At 36.8% G+C, this 26,801-nt stretch overlaps 1 protein-coding gene across 1 annotated transcript in view; it reads left to right on the forward strand.

Moving 5' to 3' along the window:
- The first annotated feature begins 323 nt into the window (after nucleotides 1-323).
- Nucleotides 324-26,801, forward strand: part of LOC113227579 (cullin-1) — a 44,495-nt gene continuing 18,017 nt past the window's right edge. Inside the window, exons 1-2 of the mRNA XM_026460532.1 lie at nucleotides 324-554; nucleotides 23,140-23,222. Coding sequence (XP_026316317.1) covers nucleotides 501-554; nucleotides 23,140-23,222 — 137 coding nt within the window. The 5' untranslated portion in view covers nucleotides 324-500. The remainder of the gene's footprint in view (nucleotides 555-23,139; nucleotides 23,223-26,801) is intronic.

The following is a 26,801-nucleotide window of genomic DNA, read 5'->3' on the forward strand; positions in this document are numbered from 1 at the left end:
ATATATATATGTGTGTGTGTGTGTGTGTATTATATATTATGTTATATTTATATTGTGTTTAAACTATATATCATAATTATAAACTTGTTCCTATCTGTTTTAATTATTATGTTATGCACCCCTGTTAATTATTTCGAACCCAGCTCTCCGGTTGACTAGTAGAGAATGCCTAATGGCATTAAGTCAGCCATTTGTATTGTTTTGTGTGCAATTAATATTAAATAAGTAAACAATTTTTCTCTTTTGTTTCAGATCTGACGAATTACCCCAAGAGCTGTACCGTCGAACTTTAACAAATTGATGTAAATAAATGAAAAAAAAAAGAAATTTAAAATACATAAAACCGCCAGTTCGTCTGTGATCTCCGTGTCTACATAATACATAACCAATTATACATAACATTAACATAGTGTAATATAAAATAAAATTGCTTTTTTTGTACGTTGATGGGTTATATTGTTTAGTGATATTTATTTTATATTTATGAACTCGATCTCAATATGAGCTCCAGTTGCAAGCCGACGCCTCCGTTGAAGCAAATTGACTTGGATCAGGTAAGTTTTATTTTATTTTTATGTTAACCGACTTTAAAAAAAGGAAGAGGTTCTCAATTCGACTGTATGATTTTGTTTATGTATTTTACGCGATAACTCCGTATTTGTGAACCGATTTTGATGATTTTTTTTTGTTGGAAAGAGGGTACCTCCATAGTGGTCCCATTTAATTTTGAAGAAAATCATCCACCTCCAAGGGTTCACGCATGAAGATTCATTTTTATAAATAGCGCCTAAATTTTATTATATACGCAAATCTAATGAACTTATCGTATTCGGTGTCCAGTGGCGCATAGTATTAATGCATCTTTTTCCCACGGTGCGAAGTCACATACGTCGTATATATTTTTTATTAACAACTGCCTCCGTGGCCGAACGTTTACCATGCCGGACTGCCACGCAGAGGTCCCAGGTTCAATTCCCGGGCCGGGAGAAATAGTTGTATGGCCTACAATTATTTCTCTCGTGAGTTTGGGTGTAATTTGGGTTGTCTACGTGTGTGTCCATAGCACCCGCGACACAGGGTTTCCCTAGTGCGGGGCTGTGTTGAGTGTGTGCGTTATTTATTTTTGTTAACCTCGAATTCTCCACAAGTTTTAATAATTTGTCATAACTATCTACTGACATTCGGAATTAACTGAATTTTTTTTTCATCATTTCCGTTGGCATGTTCTATGAAAAGTGCAACAGAGCGTAGAATCGTAGATCCATCACAGACGTGTTCTCAGGGTGATTGCCGTGTGAATACTGCGGCCATCCGTCTTTTAAACGCATACATATATGTATATCGTGTAAACGCCCCGCTCTCTATCCGTTTATAATCGAATACGTTAAAAACGTGCAGGACAAGCCGTGTGAACCAAGGCTTAATATGCCATATTGACGGGCAACCTCCAGTAGTGGTATTTTAATGCGAGTACAGATTTTACGAGATGACAGCTAGGGGGCCGCGTCTCGCGTCCCGCAATCTGCGCGCTTAGAATTATTAATAAGAACAGGCGGAGAAAATTTTGACACAGGTCCGATGTTGACAAGCGCCCGATGGCTACTAACGGGGTTGCGGGCGGCTTAACGTGTCTTTCTTAAATGTGAATTTAACAACTATAGGGCCTCAGTTGAAATTCAAACCTTTGGCAGGTTCTCTGTAGTATTAAAGAGTAATATCTCTATATAAAAATGATGTGCAAAGCACGGACTTGTTGTTGCACGGATATTAAGTTAATAAAACGAGCCGAGTGAGAGGCTTCAAAGTAGTAATGCGTCTCTTTCTAATAGGGTGTTTATTCATGTGTAAGCCAGCCCATATTACTTGTAATTAATTTTTACAGAAAATGTAGCCGGTTATGGATGACCAAAACTACTAATATTATTTCATAATACAAATTAGTATACTTATTTGATATGCTACTTCATAATAGACGGTTTCATTGTTGATGTATTTTTTTTGTATTATTACAGTAAAAGCGTAATCTTTATGCTAATTTTATTTAACCAAAATTTAAAAAGTTAATAGACTAGACACTACCTAAGATGATTTTATTTAGCGTTGGCAACTTGTTAGCCAAGGACAGACCACTACTTCGAGCTATCTCACGTGGCTCGGTTTTTTACTTTTACTTAAAATAAAAGTTAACATGACCCAATAAGGTGTAAATTTGTAATATTATGAAATATATAAATCCATGGTGCAAAGTTAGATGTATTTTGTTCTTAAATAATTCGTTTTACACTTTTATTTTAGTCTGTTTTCGAGATTTTATTATGATCGAGTAAATTACATCCTGTCGCGTAACGAATTACCATACTCTTTAGACAATATCCTTAAGTGTATTGTATGTTTTTTATAAGACCGTTATTTAATAGTAAGTACCTAAACCGTACCCCTCATGGAAGAATGTCATAAGTGGAGTTACGTCAAAAATGTTTATTGCTCCATTAGATACAGAAAAATATATTTATAAAAAATATATCTACGATATTAGTCGATAGAGTTACAAGAATTGGAGAGTATGTGGGTTATATTTTTCTGTATCTAATAGAGCACTAAACGTTTTTGACTTAACTCCATTTATGCAATTCTTCCATGAGCATAAGCAGTTTGATCTAGCAAAACAGTTTTTCCCGCTTCTCTTCCAGTGACTCGTCGTAAGAAGAAAAGTTAATAAGTAGGAAGCAAAAAGCATAAGAAGTTTTTATATTTCATTATCTTGGGCAATTTTCAGATTTGTTTACTGTACCTAATTTCGGTGGCAATTTTTATTATTTAGGTATTCGAGTATTATTATCGTGAAAAATAAATTTCAGGAGACATCGAGTATATAACCAGAAATAGAGACGCCAAATAAGGGCCATATATTCCTGGCAACACATTAGCGATATAGCTACAGACACAGCTCTTATAAATATCAACTCTTGTTTGCACTGAAATATAGACACGCCAACTACTGACCTGTGTGTACGTCTCCGTATATTCCAGAAAATATTCTGTATTTATTGTAATAAAGATAATATCTCTAACAATACCGTGCTGTTCTATTCGGTGGTGTGGAAAAAACAGCAAAACATCTAATTACAAAACAGACGGAATCATATTTCATCGGTAATTAAATATTAAATATGTAATTTTGCAATTTTCGTCGATTTGAAATGAAACAGTTGACGACACCCATTGACGACACCCGTCAATTGTTTCGAACTCGGGCTAGCCAATCGGAGCGCAGTTGTCACAGTAATTACATATATGGCAGAATAGTTTTCAAACAAATGAAATGACATTTCGTCTTCATTTCTGGTTATATACTCGATGTCAGGAAACTACACTCGAATATTAAATAATACGTACTGATAATATTCTAGAATATTCAAATAATAAAAATTGCCACCGAAATTAGGTAGAGAAAACTAACCTGCCTTTTTACCTTACCTCTTTCCTATTTACCTCTTGCATTGCATGAAATATTACATGTAATGAACCTAAATATTAAAAACGACGTAGTGATAGGATAATAGTACAAGGAAATTACGTTTAGATACCATAGATAGTAGTAGAGGAAGCAGCTTTGGCTGATTTATGTGACACGACCTCGTGAAGCACTCTTCGAGTAGTATAAGCAAAAATCGGTTGACAAGTCAGCAGCGAATTTTGAAGAACTTTTTCTATTTTTTGACGACTCTCATTAACTTGGGTTTTCACGATTTGTCGTAAAGCAGTAACAATGCCCTTTTCTGACTGTATTACTGTCAGATCCGTGGCGAAACGCTCAATAGCATATTGCATTGATCGGCGCGAACATTTCACAGTTTTTAAAATCTATAACTGTGATTTCCCTTGCTCATACGCGAGGCTGGCTGCACACGTTGTTTTAAACTCTGTAGCCTCCTTCAAATCAATATTTTAGAACTGGCACGTATTTAAATGATCATTTTAAATTTGGAAAAGTAGTAGGCAAAAAAATCTAAACTGATCATCTGATGACTTACAATTTATATGGACGTCGGGTCCGCGCTAAAAAGTGTCCGAACTTATAGGGCGTTAAAATCGTATACAGAGCGTCATTCACGCTCTAGTCTTCGTTTATTCAACTGACAGCGAAGCAAGCAAAATTAGACAGTACTGCGATGACATTACAATTTAAAAGCTTTTTCATATTCCTTTACATGTCACTACGTTTAAATAGGTTGACTTGGGACATTTTTTTCGTGGTTTTTGTATTAGACCCGTCGTCCATTTATTTGTAAGTCAATGAAACTGATCCTTTTTTTCTGAGACATAAAATAAATTAAATGAATGTATATTTTAGTCTATTCTGAGCTTATGTTTCATAGTTTGATAGTTTCATGTTGACCCTCAAAACTAAGACAATTGAGCATTAAAAACCTGACACCACGTTCGGAAACTCAGGCAAATTAACTTCAGGCTCTCGTAGGCCGCTGCGGCGGCACGCTCGCTTCGCTGGCTCGTTTCGTGCTGCTTTTTCATATACTAACCTAACCTACTGAAGAAAAGAGGATCAAATATTATTTTTGACTATGAAATATTTCGCGTATATTTGTTTTTTCAAACAAACCGACGTTTCGGGCCCTTTACAGGTCCCAAAAATAGTTTCATTTCCTATGTGTAACAATCGTGAAAACCTAAGAACTCGATATGAAATATTTATTTAGTAGGTATTTTTAAACATAATCATAGTGTTACGTGTTTGCGTGCGAACCTAGAATGCAGTTCATTTATAATTTATCCGTAGATCAACTAATGTGGACGGAACAGTTAATGTATATATAAAACATTAAAAAATATCGTTTATTTAAAAAAATGCACATTTACAGTAAATCAATTCGGCATATTATATCTTTGAGGTTCAAATAATATTATCCCTCATGAAATTCCGAAAAATATTTTAATTTCCTGTTTGTGAGTCTTCTTCGACGTATAGGTTTCGTCGCGATATTTTCCTTTACGGGTAACGAGAAATATAAGCAGATACCGAAAATTCACAAATATAAGTTACTAAGAAATCAAAGTCATACGTGTGTCGTACTGTCACAAGGATCCGAACCGTCAACCTCGAAATTTGAAGCAACCGCTCGCCCACTGTGCGACCACGCCACATGATTTACATAAACAACGTGTTTGTGACGTCACGCACGGGTTTTATTGCGGTCGCCTAGATAACGCATCGCATTCTTAGGAAACATGGTTTTTCATTTACTATGTAGCAGACTAGTCAGACTCATACGTGTTAGGGTGCGTACAGATCTGACGAATGCGTGCGCGTGCTGCATACGTGCAGTTCAACACATGTAGTATGCATGTAGCATGTGACACGCGAGCGGCGCGCGAACTGCACGCGAACAGATCACACTACGTAATGCACGTAGTTACTTTAGCAAATAGTCGCATTTGCGGCGCATTCGCAGGATCAGTATGTATGACGTCATAAGTGTAGGTAGGCCACATCTGAAGATACATAATAATATCTATCAGGCACCTGTCAGGACAATAGGGAGTGTAGTGTAACGCATCCGGATTCGCTGAGCCAAGGCATTTGCCTTTTGAGCATCGGATGCAGTCTTGTGTGATCTGGGGTTAGGACCTGACTGAATAAGGTCCCTGTGCGGACCAAGAGGTTGATAGGGAGTGAAGAGAGAAACCTTAACTACAGAGACATGGGCCTGTACATGTAAAATGCGTCGTAATTCTTTATTGAAAATTTGTGCTTTGTTTACATAGTCCAAAAGTAGGTAATCTTTTTAAGTGAGAAAACGGACAGTTGTAGTGCCATTCAGAACATTTAATCGCAAAAATCTTAGGGACATTGCCTCTGCGCCTGTCACCCTGAGACGTAAGTTGACAAGTCCCTTGCGCCTGTAATTTCACCAGCACCCTTACCTTTCAAAACCGAAACAGTAATGCTCACATTACTGCTTGGCGGCAGAAAAAGGTTAAGTGGCAGTACTTCCCACAACGAACTCATTCACAAGGAGATCTACTGCTACTAAATTCTCCTGAGAAAAAGGAACATTTGTACACATTATCATTTGTAATATTTATTTCAAACAGACAACATAAACATTGATCGAAACGGAAGGTATATAAATATAGTTTAGTAAAGTTTATGTTTTGGTTTAACAGTCTTGGTAGTCGTCAAAAATGAACCTAGTAAACCCATATTTTATAAAGAAAAAAAAACGTGCAATTCACGTTGCAAAACCCGAGTTCGTGTCAGATTTCTAAATGCCCAATGCGTTATGTAATTGGTAACGATTATGTAACGCAACATTACTGTTTTGTTACGATTATAAAAATGTATACTTACACTGACAGAATAAAGGAAACTGGGTGCAATCTGATGTTAGTGGTCATGGACCTTATTGTTCGAAATGTAGAATACAATTTGTTGTCACTGGTCAATGACAACGTTTTTGATCGAGATGTTATTTCGTAAGGATCTGTGAAACTGTCAAAGATTCACCATCTGCAAACGTTTTTTTTTATTTTAGGTCTAATTTGAAAATAATTTCTAATTTCTTTCTAATTTCATTTTTTTCATTAATTATGAACGAATTTAAAAAATTCCTTCGTTCCGCCCGGATCTGAACCGACGTCTTCTACAGTGGGACCGCCTAGTAATAGAATAATTATGGCTGACCATACATGCACGTTAAATATTAATGAACTGCCTCTGTGGCCGAACGGTTACCATGCCGACTGCCATGCAGAGGTCCTGGGTTCGATTCCCAGGGCGGGAGAAATATGGGTATGGACTGCATTTATTTCTCTCGTGAGTTTGGGTGTAATTTGTGGTTGTCTATGTGTGTGTCCATGGCACCCGCGACACAGGGCTTTCCTAGTGCGGGGCTATGTTGAGTGTGTGCGTTATTATTATTATTAAGTATTACAATTTTATTAAAATTGTGTACCAGGAAAATATGGATTGTTTTTTGATTTGAATTCAAAATGAATTTTAAATTTTCGATACCTTTACAGCTACTATCGCTGACTAGAGATGAAGCTTCAATTTGATTAATTTTTAAAGGTACCTGGCTGAGTGAAAACACAAATTTCTCACTACGGCAAAAAGTCGTTAAAAAAAAAAAACTGCAACAAGCACATAGAAAATTTCGTAAGGTCCACTAGTTCGTTCCGTGGCCTAGTTGGCATAGCGTCTGCCACGGTTTGATAGAAGACGTTGATTCGAATACGGCCGGATCGAAGAAATTTTTTTAAGTGTTCGGTTTTTGTATAAAACATAATAGCTTCATTTCCAATGTGCAGCGAAAACCTAAGAACTCGATACATCTTACGCAAATAAAATCATTTATGTACAAAACTCGCGGATACACCTCAATAGTGAAAGTAGTTCTAGAAGTCTAAAAGTAACACACACAGGTCAAAGCATGTTAACGCCTCACAATGTTTCGTCTGGGTCAACCATATCCTGCCTCTTAGAAAATTAATCGTTGTAACCTAAAATATTGACAATTAATTTTACAGTACAACTATATTTATAATATCTCTCGGCAAACTACTGATTTCCGAATGCACCCATATGCAAATTTTCATGTTTAGCCAATAATAGATTTATTATCTATAATAACTTGAATTCAGCACTACGACAATATTATTTTGACTTCAAATGTATATCACCAAAATAAATAAATGGTCTATACCCTCCATGAAGCTAAGTCATTTATATCAACTAAAAATGGACATGGAATTGAACCTTGAGGAACGCCTATGCTAATTGCAGACCCTGATGATCACATAGCGTTAACATCGACCCTGTTACCTTATCACTCAAATACTATTTAAGACTGTTGAGGTCATGGCCCGCTAGACCGTAATGCCGAAGTTTCCTGACCAGAGTATGACGTTGCATACAATCAAAAGCCTTGGAACGGTCACAGAATACACTATGTGAATGTGAAACTTTTCATCAACTCAATAGGGTTGTTGAAGGACTCTGAAGGGTAACAAAATTGTTCAGAAAATATTAAGAAAATGTGCACAAAACTGATCAATAATATTTTTCAAATATTTTACTGAGTGTCGATAGTATTGAAATAGGTCTGAAATTGGTGGGGTCTGAATTACTACCAGGCTTAAAAGAGCTTTACAGGAAACATATCATATGCACATTTGTTTAAAACACATGCTTAGTACTATTAGAGAATTAATTACTTTGACGGAAAGACCATCAAGATCGGCTTTATTTTTTATATATATTGATTATATGTCGGAACTTTAAATTATTGAGAATAACTACAATATTTTCTTTTACTAATGATTCGGCAACATATGCGTGCGAGACGAATTTAACAACGTGGTAGTCGATATTTGAATGTCATTAAAAAAAATTTCATATGTTTTAGCAACATCTACGTCTATTCCGTCTATTCTTATTTGTCATCATATCCGAGTTGAAAATCTAAGTTACGAGGTTTGACTTTTCAAGTTTCGCTGTTTATAATATTCTAAATCGTCTTGAATACATTGCTATAGCTGCAACATAAACATGCTTAATACATTTTCGAATACTCTTTACTATCACTGGGCTACCACCGCTCTTGTCATAATTTATGTGTATTCATCATCATCACCCACCCATTGTTACGTCCCACTGCCGGGCATGGGGTCTCCTCTCAGGCGAGGGTTTAGGCCATAGTCCGCCACTCTGGCCCAATGCAGGTTGGGGACTTCCACACTTTTTCCGAGGGTTGTGAACCTTCTTCGATGTGCAGGTTTCTTCACAATGTTTTCCTTCACCGAAACGCTACCACGGATTTTTGCACGGCTTTTCGCGTCGTGCTCTATGTGTAATATATTTTCTTAATTCTTGTTTAATGTATTTAAGCTTAATCCTAATTTTTTCGCCACATTGCACGTAGAAGCGCTGACAGTATTGAAAACGTATTTGTTACGGGCAAAATATAGAGGGTAAGTGAACTAAGAGGACGGAGTTCGAAACGATGGCGTGACCAGGATTCCGATTCAGAGCTCTTCGATATAACCGAATCGATCGATTGGATATCGTTCTCGAGTCGAAGGGCGCTTTCCGAGCTATTCAGAACATTCGAGTTAAAACTTTTATTTAACATTCGGATACGATATCGTTATCCAACAACGTTTACGGAGTTAGTCGGCGAATATAGATTATAAGAAAAATGAAATCATTTTATGTACATTTTTGAGACTTTAAAGGCCTAAAGCATAGGAATGCATTAGTCTCGCATTAAAATAAATAAAATAAAATTGAACAAAATCCAGATTTTATTTAAAATAATAAAAGATTTCCATATTACATTCTTGCTTTATAAACATAGGACGTTCGGTACTTTCATTCGATATCAGTGTGCTGGGGTCTACTCTCGATCTCCGTCCGACATCCGTCTGAAACAATTACTGTTAAATAAGTAATATTTGATAAAATTAAAAGTACAAGAATTTACAAGTATCAAGAATGAAGCTTCATTCGCATCACGCGTCTTTTCATTTGGTCAAGCAATGCTTATTTGGCAGTAATTGTTTCGGACGGGTGTCGGACGGAGATCGAGAGTAGATCCCCAGAACATAGATATAGATAGGAAAAAAGGGGAGATATGTAATGACCATAGATATAGAAAAAAAGAGGAGATGTGTAATGACGCTATGTAAGATCGGGTGCCGATGTCGCCACTTTTTAACTTGTGTGCAATTCAAACTTTACGCTCTATTACCTACTAACAAACTTAAAGATTTTGATTGGGTAGGGCTTAAAACGTGAAAACGACATAACATAATTTTAAAATTTAACAAAATTAAACTTAGTCACTTGAGTAAGAGTTATATTACATTTAGTTATATTTCAGTATTTTCATCCTGGTTCAGCTGTTCACCATCAGGTGGCGTTTTAGTAAAAATTAGTAAAAAAAAAAACTAGTATATAATAGCTAACTATTACACGTTAGATGGCGCTGAAACTCATTTTAGTTACACTAAGAACTCACGCGGAGCGGTTTTCCCCCGCGTCTGCCGCGGGACCGCAGCATCTGTAGAGTGTAATAGTTAAGTATGTAAAATTAGTAGCACATTTCACGGCGCGTTTTACGTCTGTAGTGGCGACAGTTGCTCGCGGTTGCCGCGGCGGCTACTAGTTGAACCGCACAGGACGCGATCATCTGCGCGCTTGGCGGCCGTCGTCGCCCGCGCACTTTGGCGGTCGGTTCACGCGCAATGTGGTGCAGGCGCACGCGGGGTGAGTCTCTATTAACCGCGCGACTTGCGATTAACTCCCACTAACTTCGCGGTGCGTTCCGCAATCGCAACGGTTTCGTGCCCGCAACCGCGACGGCTACGAGCCCGCACAAACTTGCAGGGTTGTGAGTATTGAAATAAAACTGCTGCCTAGCAGCACCGGCGGGCGCGGATGAAAACCGATACCTACACTGGTACTGGTGTATTATTAAATTAATATATTAATATAAATAATTATTATTTTCTTAATGGCGGCCACTAGGCTTGGGCCAGCGTCAGTTTTATAAGAATAATATAAAAATATATGGCGATCGTCGCCAGTGTCAGTTTTCCATTATACGTTAACACGGGTTGGTGAAGCTGTCACTGTCAAGAGTAAATTCGAACCATCAACGAATTGAATAAATTAAATTGGTGTTTTTTTTTTATGAAGGATTTATGTAATTTTCTATAATTGTTTCTTATTTATTTTGCATGCACATGCAAAATATAACCGATTTTATTTTATAAATGCATTTGCCATGGATATTTAAACAAAGTCGGAAATAGTAATAACAAGACCAATTATCTAAATTATCTAAAACAATACATACATTTTATGTATGTGTATACATACATTTTTCTTCAAAATTGACATGAAATTGAAACGGTTGTCCGAAATATGTGTAAGTAATAACAATAATAAAGTAAAAGAAATCAATTTAACGTGAATGCTTTTCGTTTCGATATTTTAGGGATTTTAATTACAAAATTCATAGTAAGAAATTCAAACATTTCAGTAAAAATTAATGTCGATAAACATCAGTCATCGTAAATGAACATCACTATATTTGAGTCTAGAAATTTCTATGCAGACAAAAAGAAAACATTGAATAATAATAGAAATAGTAACTAAAAATGCAAATAGCCGGTGGAATACTATCTCACTGGTTTTAAAATATTTGTTTTCACTCTAATTTTTACAAGGTGTATCGCTACAACTTTGCATTTTCACGTTTTACGAGAGATCTTGTATGTATAACGATCGAGCTGGAAATTTGGCAGTGCCGGTGAATGTCTTGTTCCACCTATCCGAAGACAGATTGGAGAAGATTCATTGACAGTGTACTTGTTCAAAATCATGATGCTTAGCAGGGAGAGACCTATAGAAGAGAAGGAAGCACTCTAAACTGATTAGTTACACAAATGCGTCAATATCGAGCCGATTGAGATTTTTTCTTTTTTTTTTATAATACCAAGTGACGGGATGAACAAGTCATGGGTCTGGTGGTAAGTGATACGCCAGTTGCAGTGCCACTGAGAGTTTTAAACCGCAAATACCAGAGGGGCGCTGCCACTGCGCCCGTCACTCTGAGACATAAGTTGACAGTCCCATGTCACATCAAAAATCTGTGGGATCTTGACCCCCCAGCTTTCTCTTCGTCTAACCGCAACCCAGCCGCTGAATACAGTTGATCATAATAACGAAATCCTCATTCGATAGTTTTTACTATTTTCATAAATAATTTGACCTATTTTCAAAATTAATAAACTTATTTTTATGCTCGCGCTGCCAGATTGAAATGTTTGGCATGTCCACACTTTCGGTCGATATATAAAAAAAAATCGAGAGTAATTTCTTTACATCAGGAAGAAGCTAATTAGAAGTAATGGAGCTCCTTGTGAAAGAGTTCATCCAGGTTGCTACTACACTTTCTGCCAAAGATAAGGGTGCTTGTGAGACTATAGGCACATGGGACTTCTCAACTTCAGGTTTCAGTGTGATTCAAGCCTCTGAGTGGTACTGTAGCTATGATTAACCAGCGTGTAGCTTACCACCAGGCGCACAAAAAACAATTGTCCGTTTAAAGCCATGTGATTGCTCGGTTTGAATTTCGAATTCACATATCACGTCTTTAGAATTTTCGTCTACGTAAATAAAACGAATGGACAGATGAGGTGTTGCAATGCGCATGCGGCACATGCATTGTGCGTGTTTATTTCAAATCAAATGTACCATCACTTTCTGATCACGTCTATTAAATTGTTTTTGCATTGTCATTCAACACATTGATTCATACATACTATACAGGGTTACCAAAAATGGTTGCGAAATTTTTAAAATTATTCTTCCTCACAACACGATCAACTTGTACTACATATTGATCGAAGGAGATTCACAAGAGCTTAAAACGTAAACTGTTAACCGAAAATATGTTCTCCTTAAAAATTTGCCTAATTCCAGTTATAACATTTCGACATGCGAGGAAAGTGAGATCAACAACATAATAAAATAGCACGATCATAAATATCATAGAGCGGCGTTAGCTCAGTTTAATAAAAGCAGCTTCTCAATTTAGAGGTCGACGATTCAAAATCCTATGGCAGCATGTAATGTTTATTATATGTTATTAATGACTATAATTTCTAAATAAACTGCCTCCGTGGCCGAGCGGTTACCATGCTGGTTTGCCACGCAGAGAGCACGCTTATTTTTTATTAGTTAATATGGACAGTAGAAATTACAGCCATCTTTTTGTTTCGCCCTGTATTTTAATGTTGCGTCTGAAGTGACTTATTATTCATTATAAGAGAGCAGCGGAGTTGGCAAAGAACTTACTAAAATAAATCGAAGACGTTAAAGACCTACTCCTATTGTAGTTACTTACTAACGAACTGCGACCCACTTGCATTTGACAATGACTTATATCTTGTATATTCTCTTGAAAAGTCAACATTCAAAATTCCACGCACGGATGGAAAACACAACATCAATAACTGAACATTTGATTAAAATCAACCATATCTCTTTGCCATTAAGCTGCAGTTTCTATTGTTTCGAGACGAATTTTTGTTTTTATCATCAAAGAGCATCTTAATGTCTTTGATATACGTCTGTTCTTATAAAAGTTCACATGTTTTTGAATACGGAACGCTGCGAATATTTCAATCTATCGGCCATATTTCAGTGCATTCTTTGCCAATTTCGTGTTGAAAAATCGACCTTATGTCAAAGGCGTAAAGTGCTTGTTTGATTGCGATTGAAATTCTTCCAAAAACAATTGAAACTGCAGGTCAACTTATCAAAGGGCGCATAGATCACTTTGACCCGAACTATAACTTATCATCATCAACAATAGCGAGTACGTCCAGGGAAATACTGCACCTTACCAAGCAGTAATGTCAGCATTACTGTGTTCCGGTTTTGAAGGGTAAGGGTGCTGGTGAAACAGGCACATAGAACTTGTCAACTTATGTCTCAGGGTGACGTGACGTGACTTTTCCACATTGTGTCGGTTCTGGGTGCTTGTGGTACCGTCGTTGTTTCCGATTTCCATAACACAGCTTCAGCTACTTACTTTGAGATCAGAACAACGTACGTGGTCTTCGACATGCGGATTTCATCTCAGTGTTCATCTTCACCCCTAGCGAGGGGTATTGCCACTAAACAAAACTTACGTGCCACCACAGGGATACGAACCGTCGTCTTTTCAATTTGGAAGCAACTGTTCTCCCACTGGGCTGTCACCGCGTCATATATCATTGAACTGACAGTGGGCGGGACAAATTGTACGTTGACCGCTTGAAGTGACGAGGGCTATGTCCTAGCCGTGACCGTTTTATACACGATCTACACTGAAGGACATATTTGGGGGAACACTAAAAAAACGTTGAATTATAATCTTTATTTCATAGGTAAGCAAGTTAATCGTCGTATTGACTAAAGCCTACAGCTCGTTCATGACGCATATTCCCCGGAAAAGGATAAGCAAGAAACTCCAGAGGTTGCTCTTTGTAAATTAAAATAAATAAGCTTTTAAAAAATAAGCCTTTATATGATAACAGGTCTGGTAACCTATCACAAACTCGAATTTTTTTTTCCGAAATAACGTTTGTTCGAATTTAGTGAGGGGCTAAAAAAAAATATGATAATTAAAAATAATTAATTTCGATGAACGCTAAAAAAGGTTGAACTTTGATAACAATGTTCATACGAACGCGCGAACGTTTACGTTTCATCGAAATCAAAACACGATTAAAGTCATTATTTTTTCAAATGAAACGTACTGGGGGCATACCTTACTTACATTGACTTTTCGTACCATAACGCGTTTAACAATTGTTTTGTTTTTGTATGAATTTCGAGAAAACAAATATGCAACCCAGTGTATGTCTCATATTTGTAATACATTGCGGCTTTTACTTGGCGCGACATGTTTGTGATCCTTTGTTAATACGCCATGAATAACAAACGAACGCACTTTTGTATAATGCATTCAATTTCGTGGTACGGCCGCTTGTACATTCTTTTGGCCAAATTTAGCATTTAGTGATGTACACGTTAGGTAACACTGTTCTCGATTCTGACCGATTTTGAAAACAAAGGGACGAAAATTATTATGACCTTAGCAATATTATAAAACTTTTTTGTTATAACGTCTAGTTTTTTTTGTCGTTTTGTAGTATCTATTATCAGTAGTGTCTGTAATTTCGATAATTTATGCAGCACGTTGCCTCGAATGTCCGAATATAGTGAGCAAATAATTTCGTACATCGCGGATATGTAATACGAGTAATACAAAAAAATGTAAATAGTGCAGAATGTAATAGTACGCTGTCTTTACAAAAACCTGGAGTTGGTCATACATTATGAGTTCGTTTCTTTCAAGGCCAAGGGTGGTCTAGTATATCCCACCAAAGATGCTATCCAAATATGCAGAGTAGCAGAGTTAGAAATCCGAGAAATCATGATCAAATCACAAAAACTTTAAACGAGGCCGACATTAAGTAAACCTCTTCTGATTAGTAAGATTTTACGATATTTTGTCAACAGTAACATTTTCAGTTGTCTTGCCATTCACCAAATTGATCAATCACCGACAGAAAACCATCTGGTAAATTTAATTAAGGCAGTAGCAAGTTCATATATTGACGTGCGTTTTCATTATTTAAGTCAATCGATAAGGTCTTCTATTACAAAAAGACGGTTTTGTAATAAGCTTATTTTTTTTCAAGGACAATAATTTTAATATTTGAAGTTGATTAAAAATTGAAGTTTAAATTTTTAAGTAATCAATTTTTTTTTTAATTTGTAACAAAGGACATAACTATCTTGTTTTGGTATTTTTCTACTATATTAATATTTCGCGACTACTTGCAATCAACGAATACTTGAATCGAGTAATTGAATGGAATACGTGTATTCCGTTCAATCAATCTATTTAGCGCGGAAGTAGGTTTCCCATCACTAAATAGTTCTTGTGTCGTTATGGTGCATACATAAAATGTGGCACGCTCGGTTTTCATACAAATTGCTGTACTTGCAGCGTCTATCTAGATATATCTCTGTGGTTGACACTGAACTATTACGTCATATCACATCACAACGTGACTATCAAGACTCAGGGTTTTTTTTCTTCATGAAAATGCGGAATCATTATTGAAAACGACGTAATTTTAATAGATTTTATTATTACATACTCCTCTTTTCTTAACAGTCAAAATTCTCTGAGTGTAAATAACATTAAGTACTTAAACATTATACTACGATAAGACCATTCGGAACATCAAAAAAGAAAGAGATTGCATATATAGTACATATAGCGTTACTTCTTTCCTATTTTTAGTAAGGAATAGACAATATTGGGAAATCATTCGTTCTTTCAATCACTTTTGCAATAATACGTTGCTTGGTTAACAGATTCGTCATGGTACGAATATGAGTAATATTATAATAAGCTTAGTTTAAGCTTACATTGAAATAAGATTGTTTTTTGAAGGGTTATGGTAGGCCCCCAGAGCCCTAAGTCTGCTAATTTTATCACTTTCATCCCCACGTGTATACCTTAATATACCACCAATATTTTTATCCCAGGCCAGTGTATTCCTGGCTATATACAGGTAAGGCTTGCGTCTTTAGGCCGAGGTATCTCAGTGTATACAATGACGGGTGTCGTCACTTGTTTCACTTCAAATCGACCAGTTTAACTGGAACTTTGCTATAATGGACGAAAATTGCAAAATTACATATTTAATTACCAATGAAATGTGATTCCGTTTGTTTTGTAATTCGATGTTTTGCTGTTTTTCCCACACCACCGAACGGAGCAGCCCCCATTGTTAGAGATATTATTTTTATTTCAATAAATACAGAATATTTTTGGAATATACGGAGACGTACACACAGGTCAGTTGTTGGCGCTGTACTATTTCTGCTTTCTAATTTGTGATTTTAGCGCAAACGAGAGTTGATATTTAAAAGTGATATAAGGCCCATTTGCCTGATGAGTTGCCAGGGATGGAATGGCCCTTATTCCGTCTCTGTTTCGGGTTATATACTCGATGTCATTTTTCAACCTTTTTTTAACGTACCTCTAAATCATTGCCCATAAGTATAGTACAACAAAGCATGATTACCGTATCATACTCAAATGAGTACTTGTAACTTAAAATCAAACTAAAAAAATATACCACCGCGTAAACCATTGTTTTTAACTGCGCAGTCTGTGACCAAACCATTGTACAGTTATGTAGGTCGGTCACACTTAATTTGCTACGGTTTAAAATGGTCAACAAGACATTTTACCTTCTCGAATTTAAGTTACCAATTTTTTTTAAATTAATTTTACTGACAAGGACATTTGATTTTAATCAAGTTAGCTAATCAAAGTACTTGATGAAATCAATCGCAGCTTGATTAAATTCATTGCTTAAAATGGTTGCTGCAATTATTGCGTATGATAGGCTCAGAACATGTTATAAGGAAACAAGTTATACGATCGCCTTAAATAGCACCTATACATTGATTTGTGTGTGTTTTTTAAACCCAACGCATAAAGGGGGAGGTGTAAATTAAAAGCCTTTTTTTAAGAGTCTATGCAACCTCAACTGTGAGTGTTGAATCAATCAATTTGAAAGAAATATATAGTAAAATGGATGTTTTAAAAATTAAATCAGTACAGAGTACTAACAAAACCGACGTCAAAAGTCATTAATCCCCTAGTTAGCCACTGTTAGAGGTGAAGTATTTTCTTCAAATTTAAATGGGACCACATCTGAGGTGTCCTCTTTGACAAAAAAGTGTTATCGCGTAACATACATACAAAATAAACTGTCGAATAGAGAACCTCTTCCTTTTTTTGAAGTCGGTTAAAAATTGAGGATATACACTGATTACTGTACGGTGTGAAAACACAATTCCTAAAAATTTTCACAGTAGAAAAAAAAACACAAACTTACCTCGAAACTTTACAAGAAAACAGCTGTATTCAATAGGTACTTCACATATCGTCGTTTATAGTACAATCAGAGAATAAGAAGTAAAGAGAATGAACACTCACCGCCCCTCCCTAGCTTTAGATACCACAAGATGCCCCGCACATTGACGGTCATATTGACTGAACGACTACAAGGCTGTCGGCGAACCGTTTTCGCACTAAGACGGGTTTGATATTTCAATATAGTTTTCATTTATTCATTACGGAACTTGTACGTTCATATATAACATCATTGTACGTTACTATTTATAATGGTCGTGAATTGTGCTGTATTCGGCTGTTTATCATCATCTAAACAGGATAAAGAGGTGAGTTTCTTTCGTTTTCTGAGAGAAGAAACTTACTTTTCATTCAAACTCAAACATTTATTTAGTGCTGATTAACATGTAATACTACTAGTATAGTATTGTATTATCTGTGGTAATACAGATTTATTATATCAATATAATGAAACGCCATAACTTCGTGAGCTAATAGACAATGGTTCTCGAATTTTCAATCTGTATTGTCGATAAATATTACGTAGTGAATATACCTAATTGTTAACTAGGTAATGATAAACTTGGACTCGCAATTTCAAGTACCTTGATTACCTTATTTAAAAGTACCTGTCCAAAATATAACGTGTTTTTAATACATTATTTTAAATAAATCTTCAATATTATTTTAGTTAGTGAATCAATGAAAAATATAATATTACCTAATGAACATGTGTAATTATTAGGATCCTATTCATTGACTTACAATTATATTGACGTCGGGTCCGCGCTAAAAAGTATCCGAACTTATAGGGCGTTAAAATCGTATACAGAGCGTCATTCACGCTTTAGTCTTCGTTTGTCTGACTGACAGCGAAGCAAGCAAAATTAGACAGTACTGCGATGACATTACAATTTAAAAGCTTTTTCATATTCCTTTACATGTCACTACGTTTAAATAGGATGACTTGGGACATTTTTTTCGTGGTTTTTGTATTAGACCCGTCGTCCATTTATTTGTAAGTCAATGATCCTATTAATAGAATTACAGATAACAGATTCGCGTAAAATATTCGGTATGGTGCCGCTCTGACCACGTGATGTAATAGTACGAGAAGTGATGGATAACCCTGCCACTTCACGCACACATTTGCGCGTGTGCAGATAGCCTTGCTCTATGTAGTAGTAGTAGATATATAACTTTCGACCTTTGTATAGAGTGTCGTATAGAGTGAGTGAGTGAGTATGTGAGTGTTGTATAGAGTGTGATACAATTACGCGTAACTAGCATGCGTTCTAAAGTTGCCGTTACCAAATCCGCGTAAACGTCGTGGCAAACAAATTAGCCTCATTTACTGGAGTCTATTGTTATCAGTACGTGAATAACTTAAATTAATGTTTATTGTGCATAAATGTAAGTCGTAGCGATTGAAATAACAAAGTAATAATGTTCAAACCCTCACCTTTAAAAGTTGATCTCGTGAAGATACGCGCCTTTTGCCAATGCTTCATACGCGACTTTGCATTATTCCCAACGATATACCAATGATTTTATATTATATCAACTGAACTAAATAGGACACGACCTATACTGTACGATCATTGACTTTGTAAGTCAATGTGTACGATATACATTTTTCAAATAGCTTTTATTTCGTTTGTAATTAAAATAACTGAAATAAAGCCAGTGACACAATAGAACCGATTCAGTACGGGAAATTTTTGAATTCGAACTGAGGTACTAAGGTATCGCACTCTTAAACAGCACCTTATTTATTTCAATACATTGATTTGTTTGTGTTTGTTAAAAATGACGTAAAAAAGACGAGAAGGTACAAGTTTGAAGCGTTTTGTTTAACGCGAACACCCATAGCCCCGCACCAAGAAGACTCTGTATCGCGGGTGCCATGGACACACAAATAGACAACCATAAATTACACCCAAAGATAAATAAATTAAGGCCATACAAATATTTCTCCCGGGCTGGAGATCGAAACCGGGACCTATGCATGGCAGGTTAGTTAACGTCAGACGCGTGCTAACTAGAAGTCTCGGAAGACCTACTATGGTTGTCATTGTTTCGGGCAAATTCTCTAAAATCGTAGAAAAATGCCTTATTGTGCTGTTTTAGAGTGCAAAAATAATAGCTGCACCAAAAATATTATCCATGGTAGTATTTCAAACCATCGGTAAATTTAATTTAATAAATTTTAAATTTTCTGATTATCTATTACAAATAGATGTTAATCGTTCGTTGTAGTCCAAGGGCTGCAAGATGGCAGCACGTTGAATAAAATTTCAATATAAAATCAAACGTAACGTGAAATAAAGATTAAATTAAATTAACAATCGTTACATCTTTTTAAATTAGAAACTATGACCAATTATTTTCAAGCTTTCATAGTGTTTATAATTTTGTTTGTGTACGTTTTGGCGACATGGGTTCCGATAGTAATCGAGGCTTATGGCAATTTCATTGTTTTCTTCCGTGCAGACCAGCATGGCAACCGTTTGGTCATGGAGACAATCTTTTTATAATACCACGTGACGAGACGAACAAGTCGTACGCCTGGTGGTAAGCGACACGCTTATCCTGTGCCATTTAGAGCCTTTAATCGCAAAGATCTTAGGGGGCATTGCCACTGCGTCTGTCACCCTGAGACATAAGTTGTCAAGTCCATGTGCCTGTAATTTCACCAGCAATCTTACCCTTATAAAAACGAATCAGAACGTAGGGCAGTAAAATATCATACATTATAAGTTACAAAAACTCCGCAAAAGTAATCCGATCTATATTCTCATAAATTCAACAACCTCATAAATTTTTCTTATAATTTTAAATTCATCTTGGCGAGACGCCAGAGTTGTTTTGGAGTTTGTGGAGAAAAACCGCTATATTTACACATTCGAAATGTGAATGCGATTGCTTGTTTATACAGGGTATCTGGCGTGTTAAGGATGCGCGCTTGCCACACTGTTGTAACTGAACTCTTGAAAATGTTTTTAACCCCTGACATTAAATTTATTTCCACGACTGGAAGCTAAGATGCCACAGACAGACACAGAAACACCATTTAAACTTATAACCCTCCTCTTTTTGAGTCGTGGATTACAAATAACTAGGTTTATGCCAGTAGAGCTCCTTGTGAAAGAGTCCGTCCAGGGAAGTACCTTACCTATTTCTGCCGCCAAGCAGTAACGGCAGCATTGTGTTCCGGTTTTGAAGGGTAAGTATGCTGGTGAAGTTACAGGCCCGTCGAACTTGTCAACTTCTGTCTCAGGGTGACGGGCGCAGTAAATTCGTGAGGTCCGTTGATTCGTGTCTTGGCATAGTTGGCATAGCCTCTGGCACGGTTTGCTGGGAGACGTTGGTTTGAACCCAACCGCATCGAAGTGAATTTTTTCTAAGTGTTCTTCTTTGTTTAAAATTATATAAATTAAAGTAGAAAAATGTTAAAACATTCGAATCAGCGACACGTCATCATCCCATTATACGCTCCGCTGTTGTGCGCGGGTCTTCTCTTAGGAGATGTATTTTTAAGTCATTATCTGACTAATGCGACTTCACACGTCTTACTTTTCACACTTTTACCTGAGGCCGAGAGGTTACAGTAGTAGGCGTGACAGACAGTGCGTGCTTATAAACTAGAATTTTCAATGCTTCATCATTATTATTAACCCTTTGAGGAAAGCCAAATGCGGGTTGGGAACTTCACAAGTTTTCCAAGGGTTGTGAAGCTTATTCGACATGCAGATTTCATCAAGATGTCTTTCTTCACCGTTAACGAGAGGTTTTGACAGAGATAGGCAGCGGGTTTAAACCCAATTAACCTGCCTACGTTTTAATCGGGTTGTTACTCAAAACGCCCCCGGTTTTAACCCATTAAGAAATAATTAGAGTGTACATTTGGAGTATTGCACTTTATGTATGTGAAACATGAAACACTGACACAAAGAAATAGGGAAAGATTAGAAGCTTTTGGGATGTGGTGCTGGAGGAGGATGAAGGGTATAAATTGGATACAAAAGAAAACCAAGGAGGAAGTGTTAAGAATAGTAAACGAGAAAAGAACGATCCTGAATACTATAGAGTATAAACGCGGGAAAATGATTGGACATTTGATACGACACGATAACCTCTTTGAGGGTCGTATTCCAGAACTCTACTCAATGTGCTGGAATATGACCCTTAGACTATTTTGGAGTGAAAGATCGAGGGGTAGAGGGGAAGAGGTAGACCTAGGCGCAGTTACATAGACCATATAAAGGAATAGGCCGGTATCGTGTCGCATAAGGAGGTCATGGAGCTGGCTTGTAGGAGAGATGACTGGAAGAGGCTCCACCGACTAGAGTATAATTCTTAAGTTTGATGATGATGATGCCTTTGAATTGGTGAGCAGAAATGGCGATTACGGAATTTGGTATAATTCCTTATACCAAAAAAAGTAACAGAAGACTTGGGCAGTGAAACTGAAGTTAAAACCCACATTGAAATTGCCAGGAGTGCCTTTAATGCTATCAGGAAAGTATTATGCTGCCGTTGTCTTCAGGGGGTCTACTCTCGATATACATTCGACATCTGTCCGTAACAATTACTGTCAAATAAGTAATATTCGACAAAATTAAAAGACAAGTGTCAAGTATGAAGCTTCATTCGCATCACGCGACTTTTCGTTTGGTCTCAAGTATTGCTTATTTGGCAGTAATTGTTTCGGACGGAGATCGAGAGTAGACCCCCAGATTCCTTTGCGCACTCGACTTCTTCAGTGTTACGTGTGGCCAATACTTCTATACGGATGTGAGGCCTGGACAGAGCATCTCAGGAAACGTATTGAAGCATTTGAAATGTGGGCCTACAGAAAGAATGTTGCATTTATCATGGACTCACAAAGTCACCAACGACGAAGTTCTGCGACTAGTTGGACAGAAGCGTAAACTTTTGCAACATCAAACAGAGAAAAGTTGCATATCTGGATCATGTACGTAGGCATGACAGATACGATCTTCTGGATCTGATAATGATGGAAAAAGTCGCTGGTAAAAGAAAAGCTGGTCATAGGAAAAAATCGTGGCTGAGGAACATACGAGAGTGGACTGGGATAGCGAGTGTCGTCCAACTGTTCAGCCTCGCCAGGAATAAAGATAAATATGCTGAGGCAAACTTCACTAGTTGGAGAGGCACCTTAAGAAGAAGAAAAGAAAGTGAAAGTCAATAGAAAGACAAATCGAATCCTCTATATCAGAAAACAATAATCATTCAATTTAAACAAAATCCTATTTACAACAAATATTTTGTTGTAAATTGTTTTTGCCCTCGATTTTGGGAGTTAATGGGTTAAAGAATCATCAACATCGGTTCACAAACAAAAAATACTGTCGTATTGAAAACCTCCTCCTGTTTTTGATGTCGGTTAATTAATCTTAACTTTTAAAATTGTTAAAACGAAACATGCTCCCCTGAAATATCTTCGAAATGTCACGTACGTACTAGAAAATACCGACTGTACGTCGTCGGTGCGCCCACAATTCCACGTTAAATAGATTTTTTCTTATATTAAACGTAAATATTATGTTTCTTGAAATTATAATTGACGAAATGATTGTCTTTTTTTTTTCAGATATGGGGCGATCTACGAGAAGGAATCGAGAAGGTGTACAAGAGAGAGCACATAGTGAAGAAGAGATATATACATCTGTATACGTATCCTTTGCAATAACTTTTGTACTGTACTGTATCATCGCATCGCAACCCTTTTAGCACGAAAAGACGTTATAAGTACAACTACTTCCTTAAATATCTCTCGGCAATCTTCGTGTTTTGGCTGTCGTCGGACTTCTATATCTAATGCCCTTTAACCTTGGTGCAGACCGGCCGCATTCAATCGACTTGGAAGTAACTATAGAAATAGTAGCTACTTCTCATTATTTTGATTATATTATACTACACTTTCCCTAGAAACTACCTAGTACTACTGTCAACTGTTAAGGAGTAAATATTATTGTAAAAAGAAAGATAGTTTGAAATAACTTTAGTAGCATTATGTTCTGCTTCTTGTGAAGGGTTCGTCCAGGGAAGTATACCTATTTCTACCATCAAGCAGTGAGCATGCATTACTCAGACGAGGGTTTGATGCAATACGAACGCTATGCAAACGCGATCCAGACACCACATTTTTTTAATGGTATTGGAGATTCATTCTCCTGCGCTATTTTGTCGCGATGCATACGCGATAGCGACTTAAAACGCGAGATCTCTGTGTGAGAATAGCAGCCCTATCGTGCTAGCCCTATTGCATGGGTTTAAACGTGCGTAAACATCGATTCAATAGCGTATTTACATCGTTACAAGCGCACGTTTCTGTTGATTCAACGTGAGCGACAGCGCATTTCGCAAACTTGTGTTTGTGTATAGCTGATAAACGTCATCGTGTGTAACCGCTTTAGGATTTTGTTTTTATAATACTAAATGACGGGACGAACAAATCGCGCGCCTGGTGGTAAGCGACACGCCTATCCATAGCAGTTGATGTGCCACTCAGAGCTTTAAATCACAAAGATCTTATGGGCACTGGCGCACTGCGCCCGTCACCTTGAGATATAAGTTAACTAGTCTCCCATGTGCTTGTAATTTCACCAGCACCCTTAAGGCCCATTTAGATGGAGAGAGTTTATCGCATGCTTCGTGACGAAAAATCGTACGCGATTATCGTAAGCAATAATCGCCATAAGATTATCGTATCATAACGTTTACATTCAGGCAAGGACTAAAATCTCGCCTACGATTATGTCATAGTTGCTTGCGAATCTCGGCAAGCAACTTAATCGCCTCCTCGACTGTTTACACGGAGAAATATGTGGTAAGGAGATTCTTGCTTACGAGTTTTCGACTTGTCTAAACACGATCTCGTATGACTTATTTTCAAGTTCATACGATTATTGTACAAATCGGTTCGAACCGTTTTGAGTGCGAGAATTGCCATTCGAGTTCAGTTATTACTACGGTATTGACTATGTATATCGTCGGTTAAAAGGTAAAACTCATTAAGTGACATTTTGTTCAAAAACTAGATTTTTTCAATTTTGCTTTATTGGGAAGAACATCTATGACAAGAAAAATTCAGTAAGTCTGTGGTGTCCTTCATGTTTTAATACATACCAGTCCTTTAGTGATTTTTCATAATGAAAAAATACAAAATCTTAATTATCTCCCTTTGGCCAATTAGGCTATTAGTGAGTTTTACCTTTTAACCGACGATATATCAAAATGATGCAAAAATCATTCAAATTTAGAACTGCTGATAATGTTAACTTCATTGCATGGTATAGAAATATACATTTTTTAAGTTTTTTTTTTTCAAATTTTATAACATTTCTTAATCCAAAATTTTTTTCGTTCTCGTTTCATTAATTCTTGTCTTAGAAAAGCAGTGATAATCTAAACACCCTCGCGCACTGCACTCGTGGTAGAAACGGCTGGCACAGAAACTCGAAATACGATTTTTGCTTTCGAGTTCTGTTTACACTGAGACGTTCAATATTGAAAGGCGAGGCGATTATCGCTCACGTGGACGGTCGATAATCGCGAATGTTTAGACGAGGAAAGTTTTTTATATTCTTTCGATAATCGTATCTTCGAGACGATAAACTCTCTCCATCTAAATGGGCCTTTACGCTTCTAAACCGGAATGCAGTAATGCTCACATTACTGCCGTCCACTATTTAAAACGCGGCTTAGTGACAAATGGTCAAATAACCATTTTAAATAGCAAATAATCTCAGTATAGAGTACTAAAAAAAACAGACCTCAAAAGTACGTGGAATTACGTCTATTTGCTAAGTTTTATTGAAATATCTCCTAGTTCGCCACTATACAGGACTTGACACTGGAGATAATGAAAATCGGTTCTCACTACCCAAAGTATATTGAGAGAAAAATGCCTTGAATTGGAGAAATATCAAAATCAAACATTAAAATAATTTCTCCTCATTTAAAGTTAGGCGCTATTTACAAAAATTAATCTTCATGCGTGAACAGCCACTCTTAGAGGTGGATGATTTTCTTCAAAATGAAATGGGACCGCTATGGAAGTACCCCCTTTCCAACAAATAAAGAATCATGAAAATCAATTCACAAATACCGGAGTTATCGCGTAACACACATACAAAAAAAAGAACATACAGTCGAATTGAGAACCTCCTCCTTTTTTGAAGTCGGTTAAAAATAGTACACAAAATTCTCTTTTAAACAGTTAAAATTAGTTAACATGTTCGACTTGTCGGAACTTACCCTAATGATGCATAGCTGAAATATCATTAAACATTTTCAATATCAGGGTTATGGTTTTTCATGATATATCTAAAAATTATTTTAGTTATCGGTCGGCAGATTGCTGCTTGGCGGCAGAAATAGGTAAGGTGGCAGTACTTCCCTAGACGAACTCTTTCACAAGAAGCTCTACTGCTCTTATATAAGAACTCGATATGTCTCTCTATTATTTTTCATTCATAAACAGCGACGGTTTTAGGCCATAGTCGGCAACGCTATCTTAGGGTCGTATTCTAGAACTCTACTCAATGCTCAAGTCAGGATTGCACTGGAAACACAAGCACTGGAAATACGACCTTAATGGCAGGGACTTGAGTGTGATTTCGAGTGCTTTAAACCATAATCAAATCCTGACTTTAGCATTGAGTAACATGTTTTCCGAGGACTGTGAACCTTCGACATGCAAGTTTCATCATTATGTGAAATGGAATCATCGGAAAGCTCATGCTCAATTTCGTACATCAATTCCGAAAAAACTCCGAAGGTGCGTGCCCGGATTCGAACCCACGGCCTCTGCTTGAGAGACGATAGGGTTAAACCATTAGGCTATTACGGCTTTTTTGTTGAATTAGTAAATTATTAGACGTGGAAATTTGTATCTAGGTGTATTCGGAAATCCAATGATTGCAGAAATATTTCGATGTAAACTTAGTTCTATTCAAAGTTTCATGTAATGTGTTGTGATGCAAAAAAATTCCCTTTCATCAAAATTCTTAGATATTTAAATTGCTGAACACTGGTCTCCAGTTGGCTTACGCACATTAATCAGATTATGAGGAAAAAGAGACTGCCAGCGGTTGTCTTGCTCACGTGTTATTGGTACGCCCTCTAAACTTCGAAAACTGGCCAATTTTAACGGAATCAGTGGCCGAACGGTTACCATGCCGGACTGCCACACGGAGGTCCCAGGTTCGAATCCCGGGCCGGGAGAAATATTTGTATCGCCTACATTTA

The sequence above is a fragment of the Hyposmocoma kahamanoa genome, unplaced genomic scaffold (genome assembly GCF_003589595.1).
Source record: "Hyposmocoma kahamanoa isolate Upper Pololo Valley unplaced genomic scaffold, ASM358959v1 211, whole genome shotgun sequence".
NCBI classification, from domain to species: Eukaryota; Metazoa; Arthropoda; class Insecta; order Lepidoptera; family Cosmopterigidae; genus Hyposmocoma; species Hyposmocoma kahamanoa.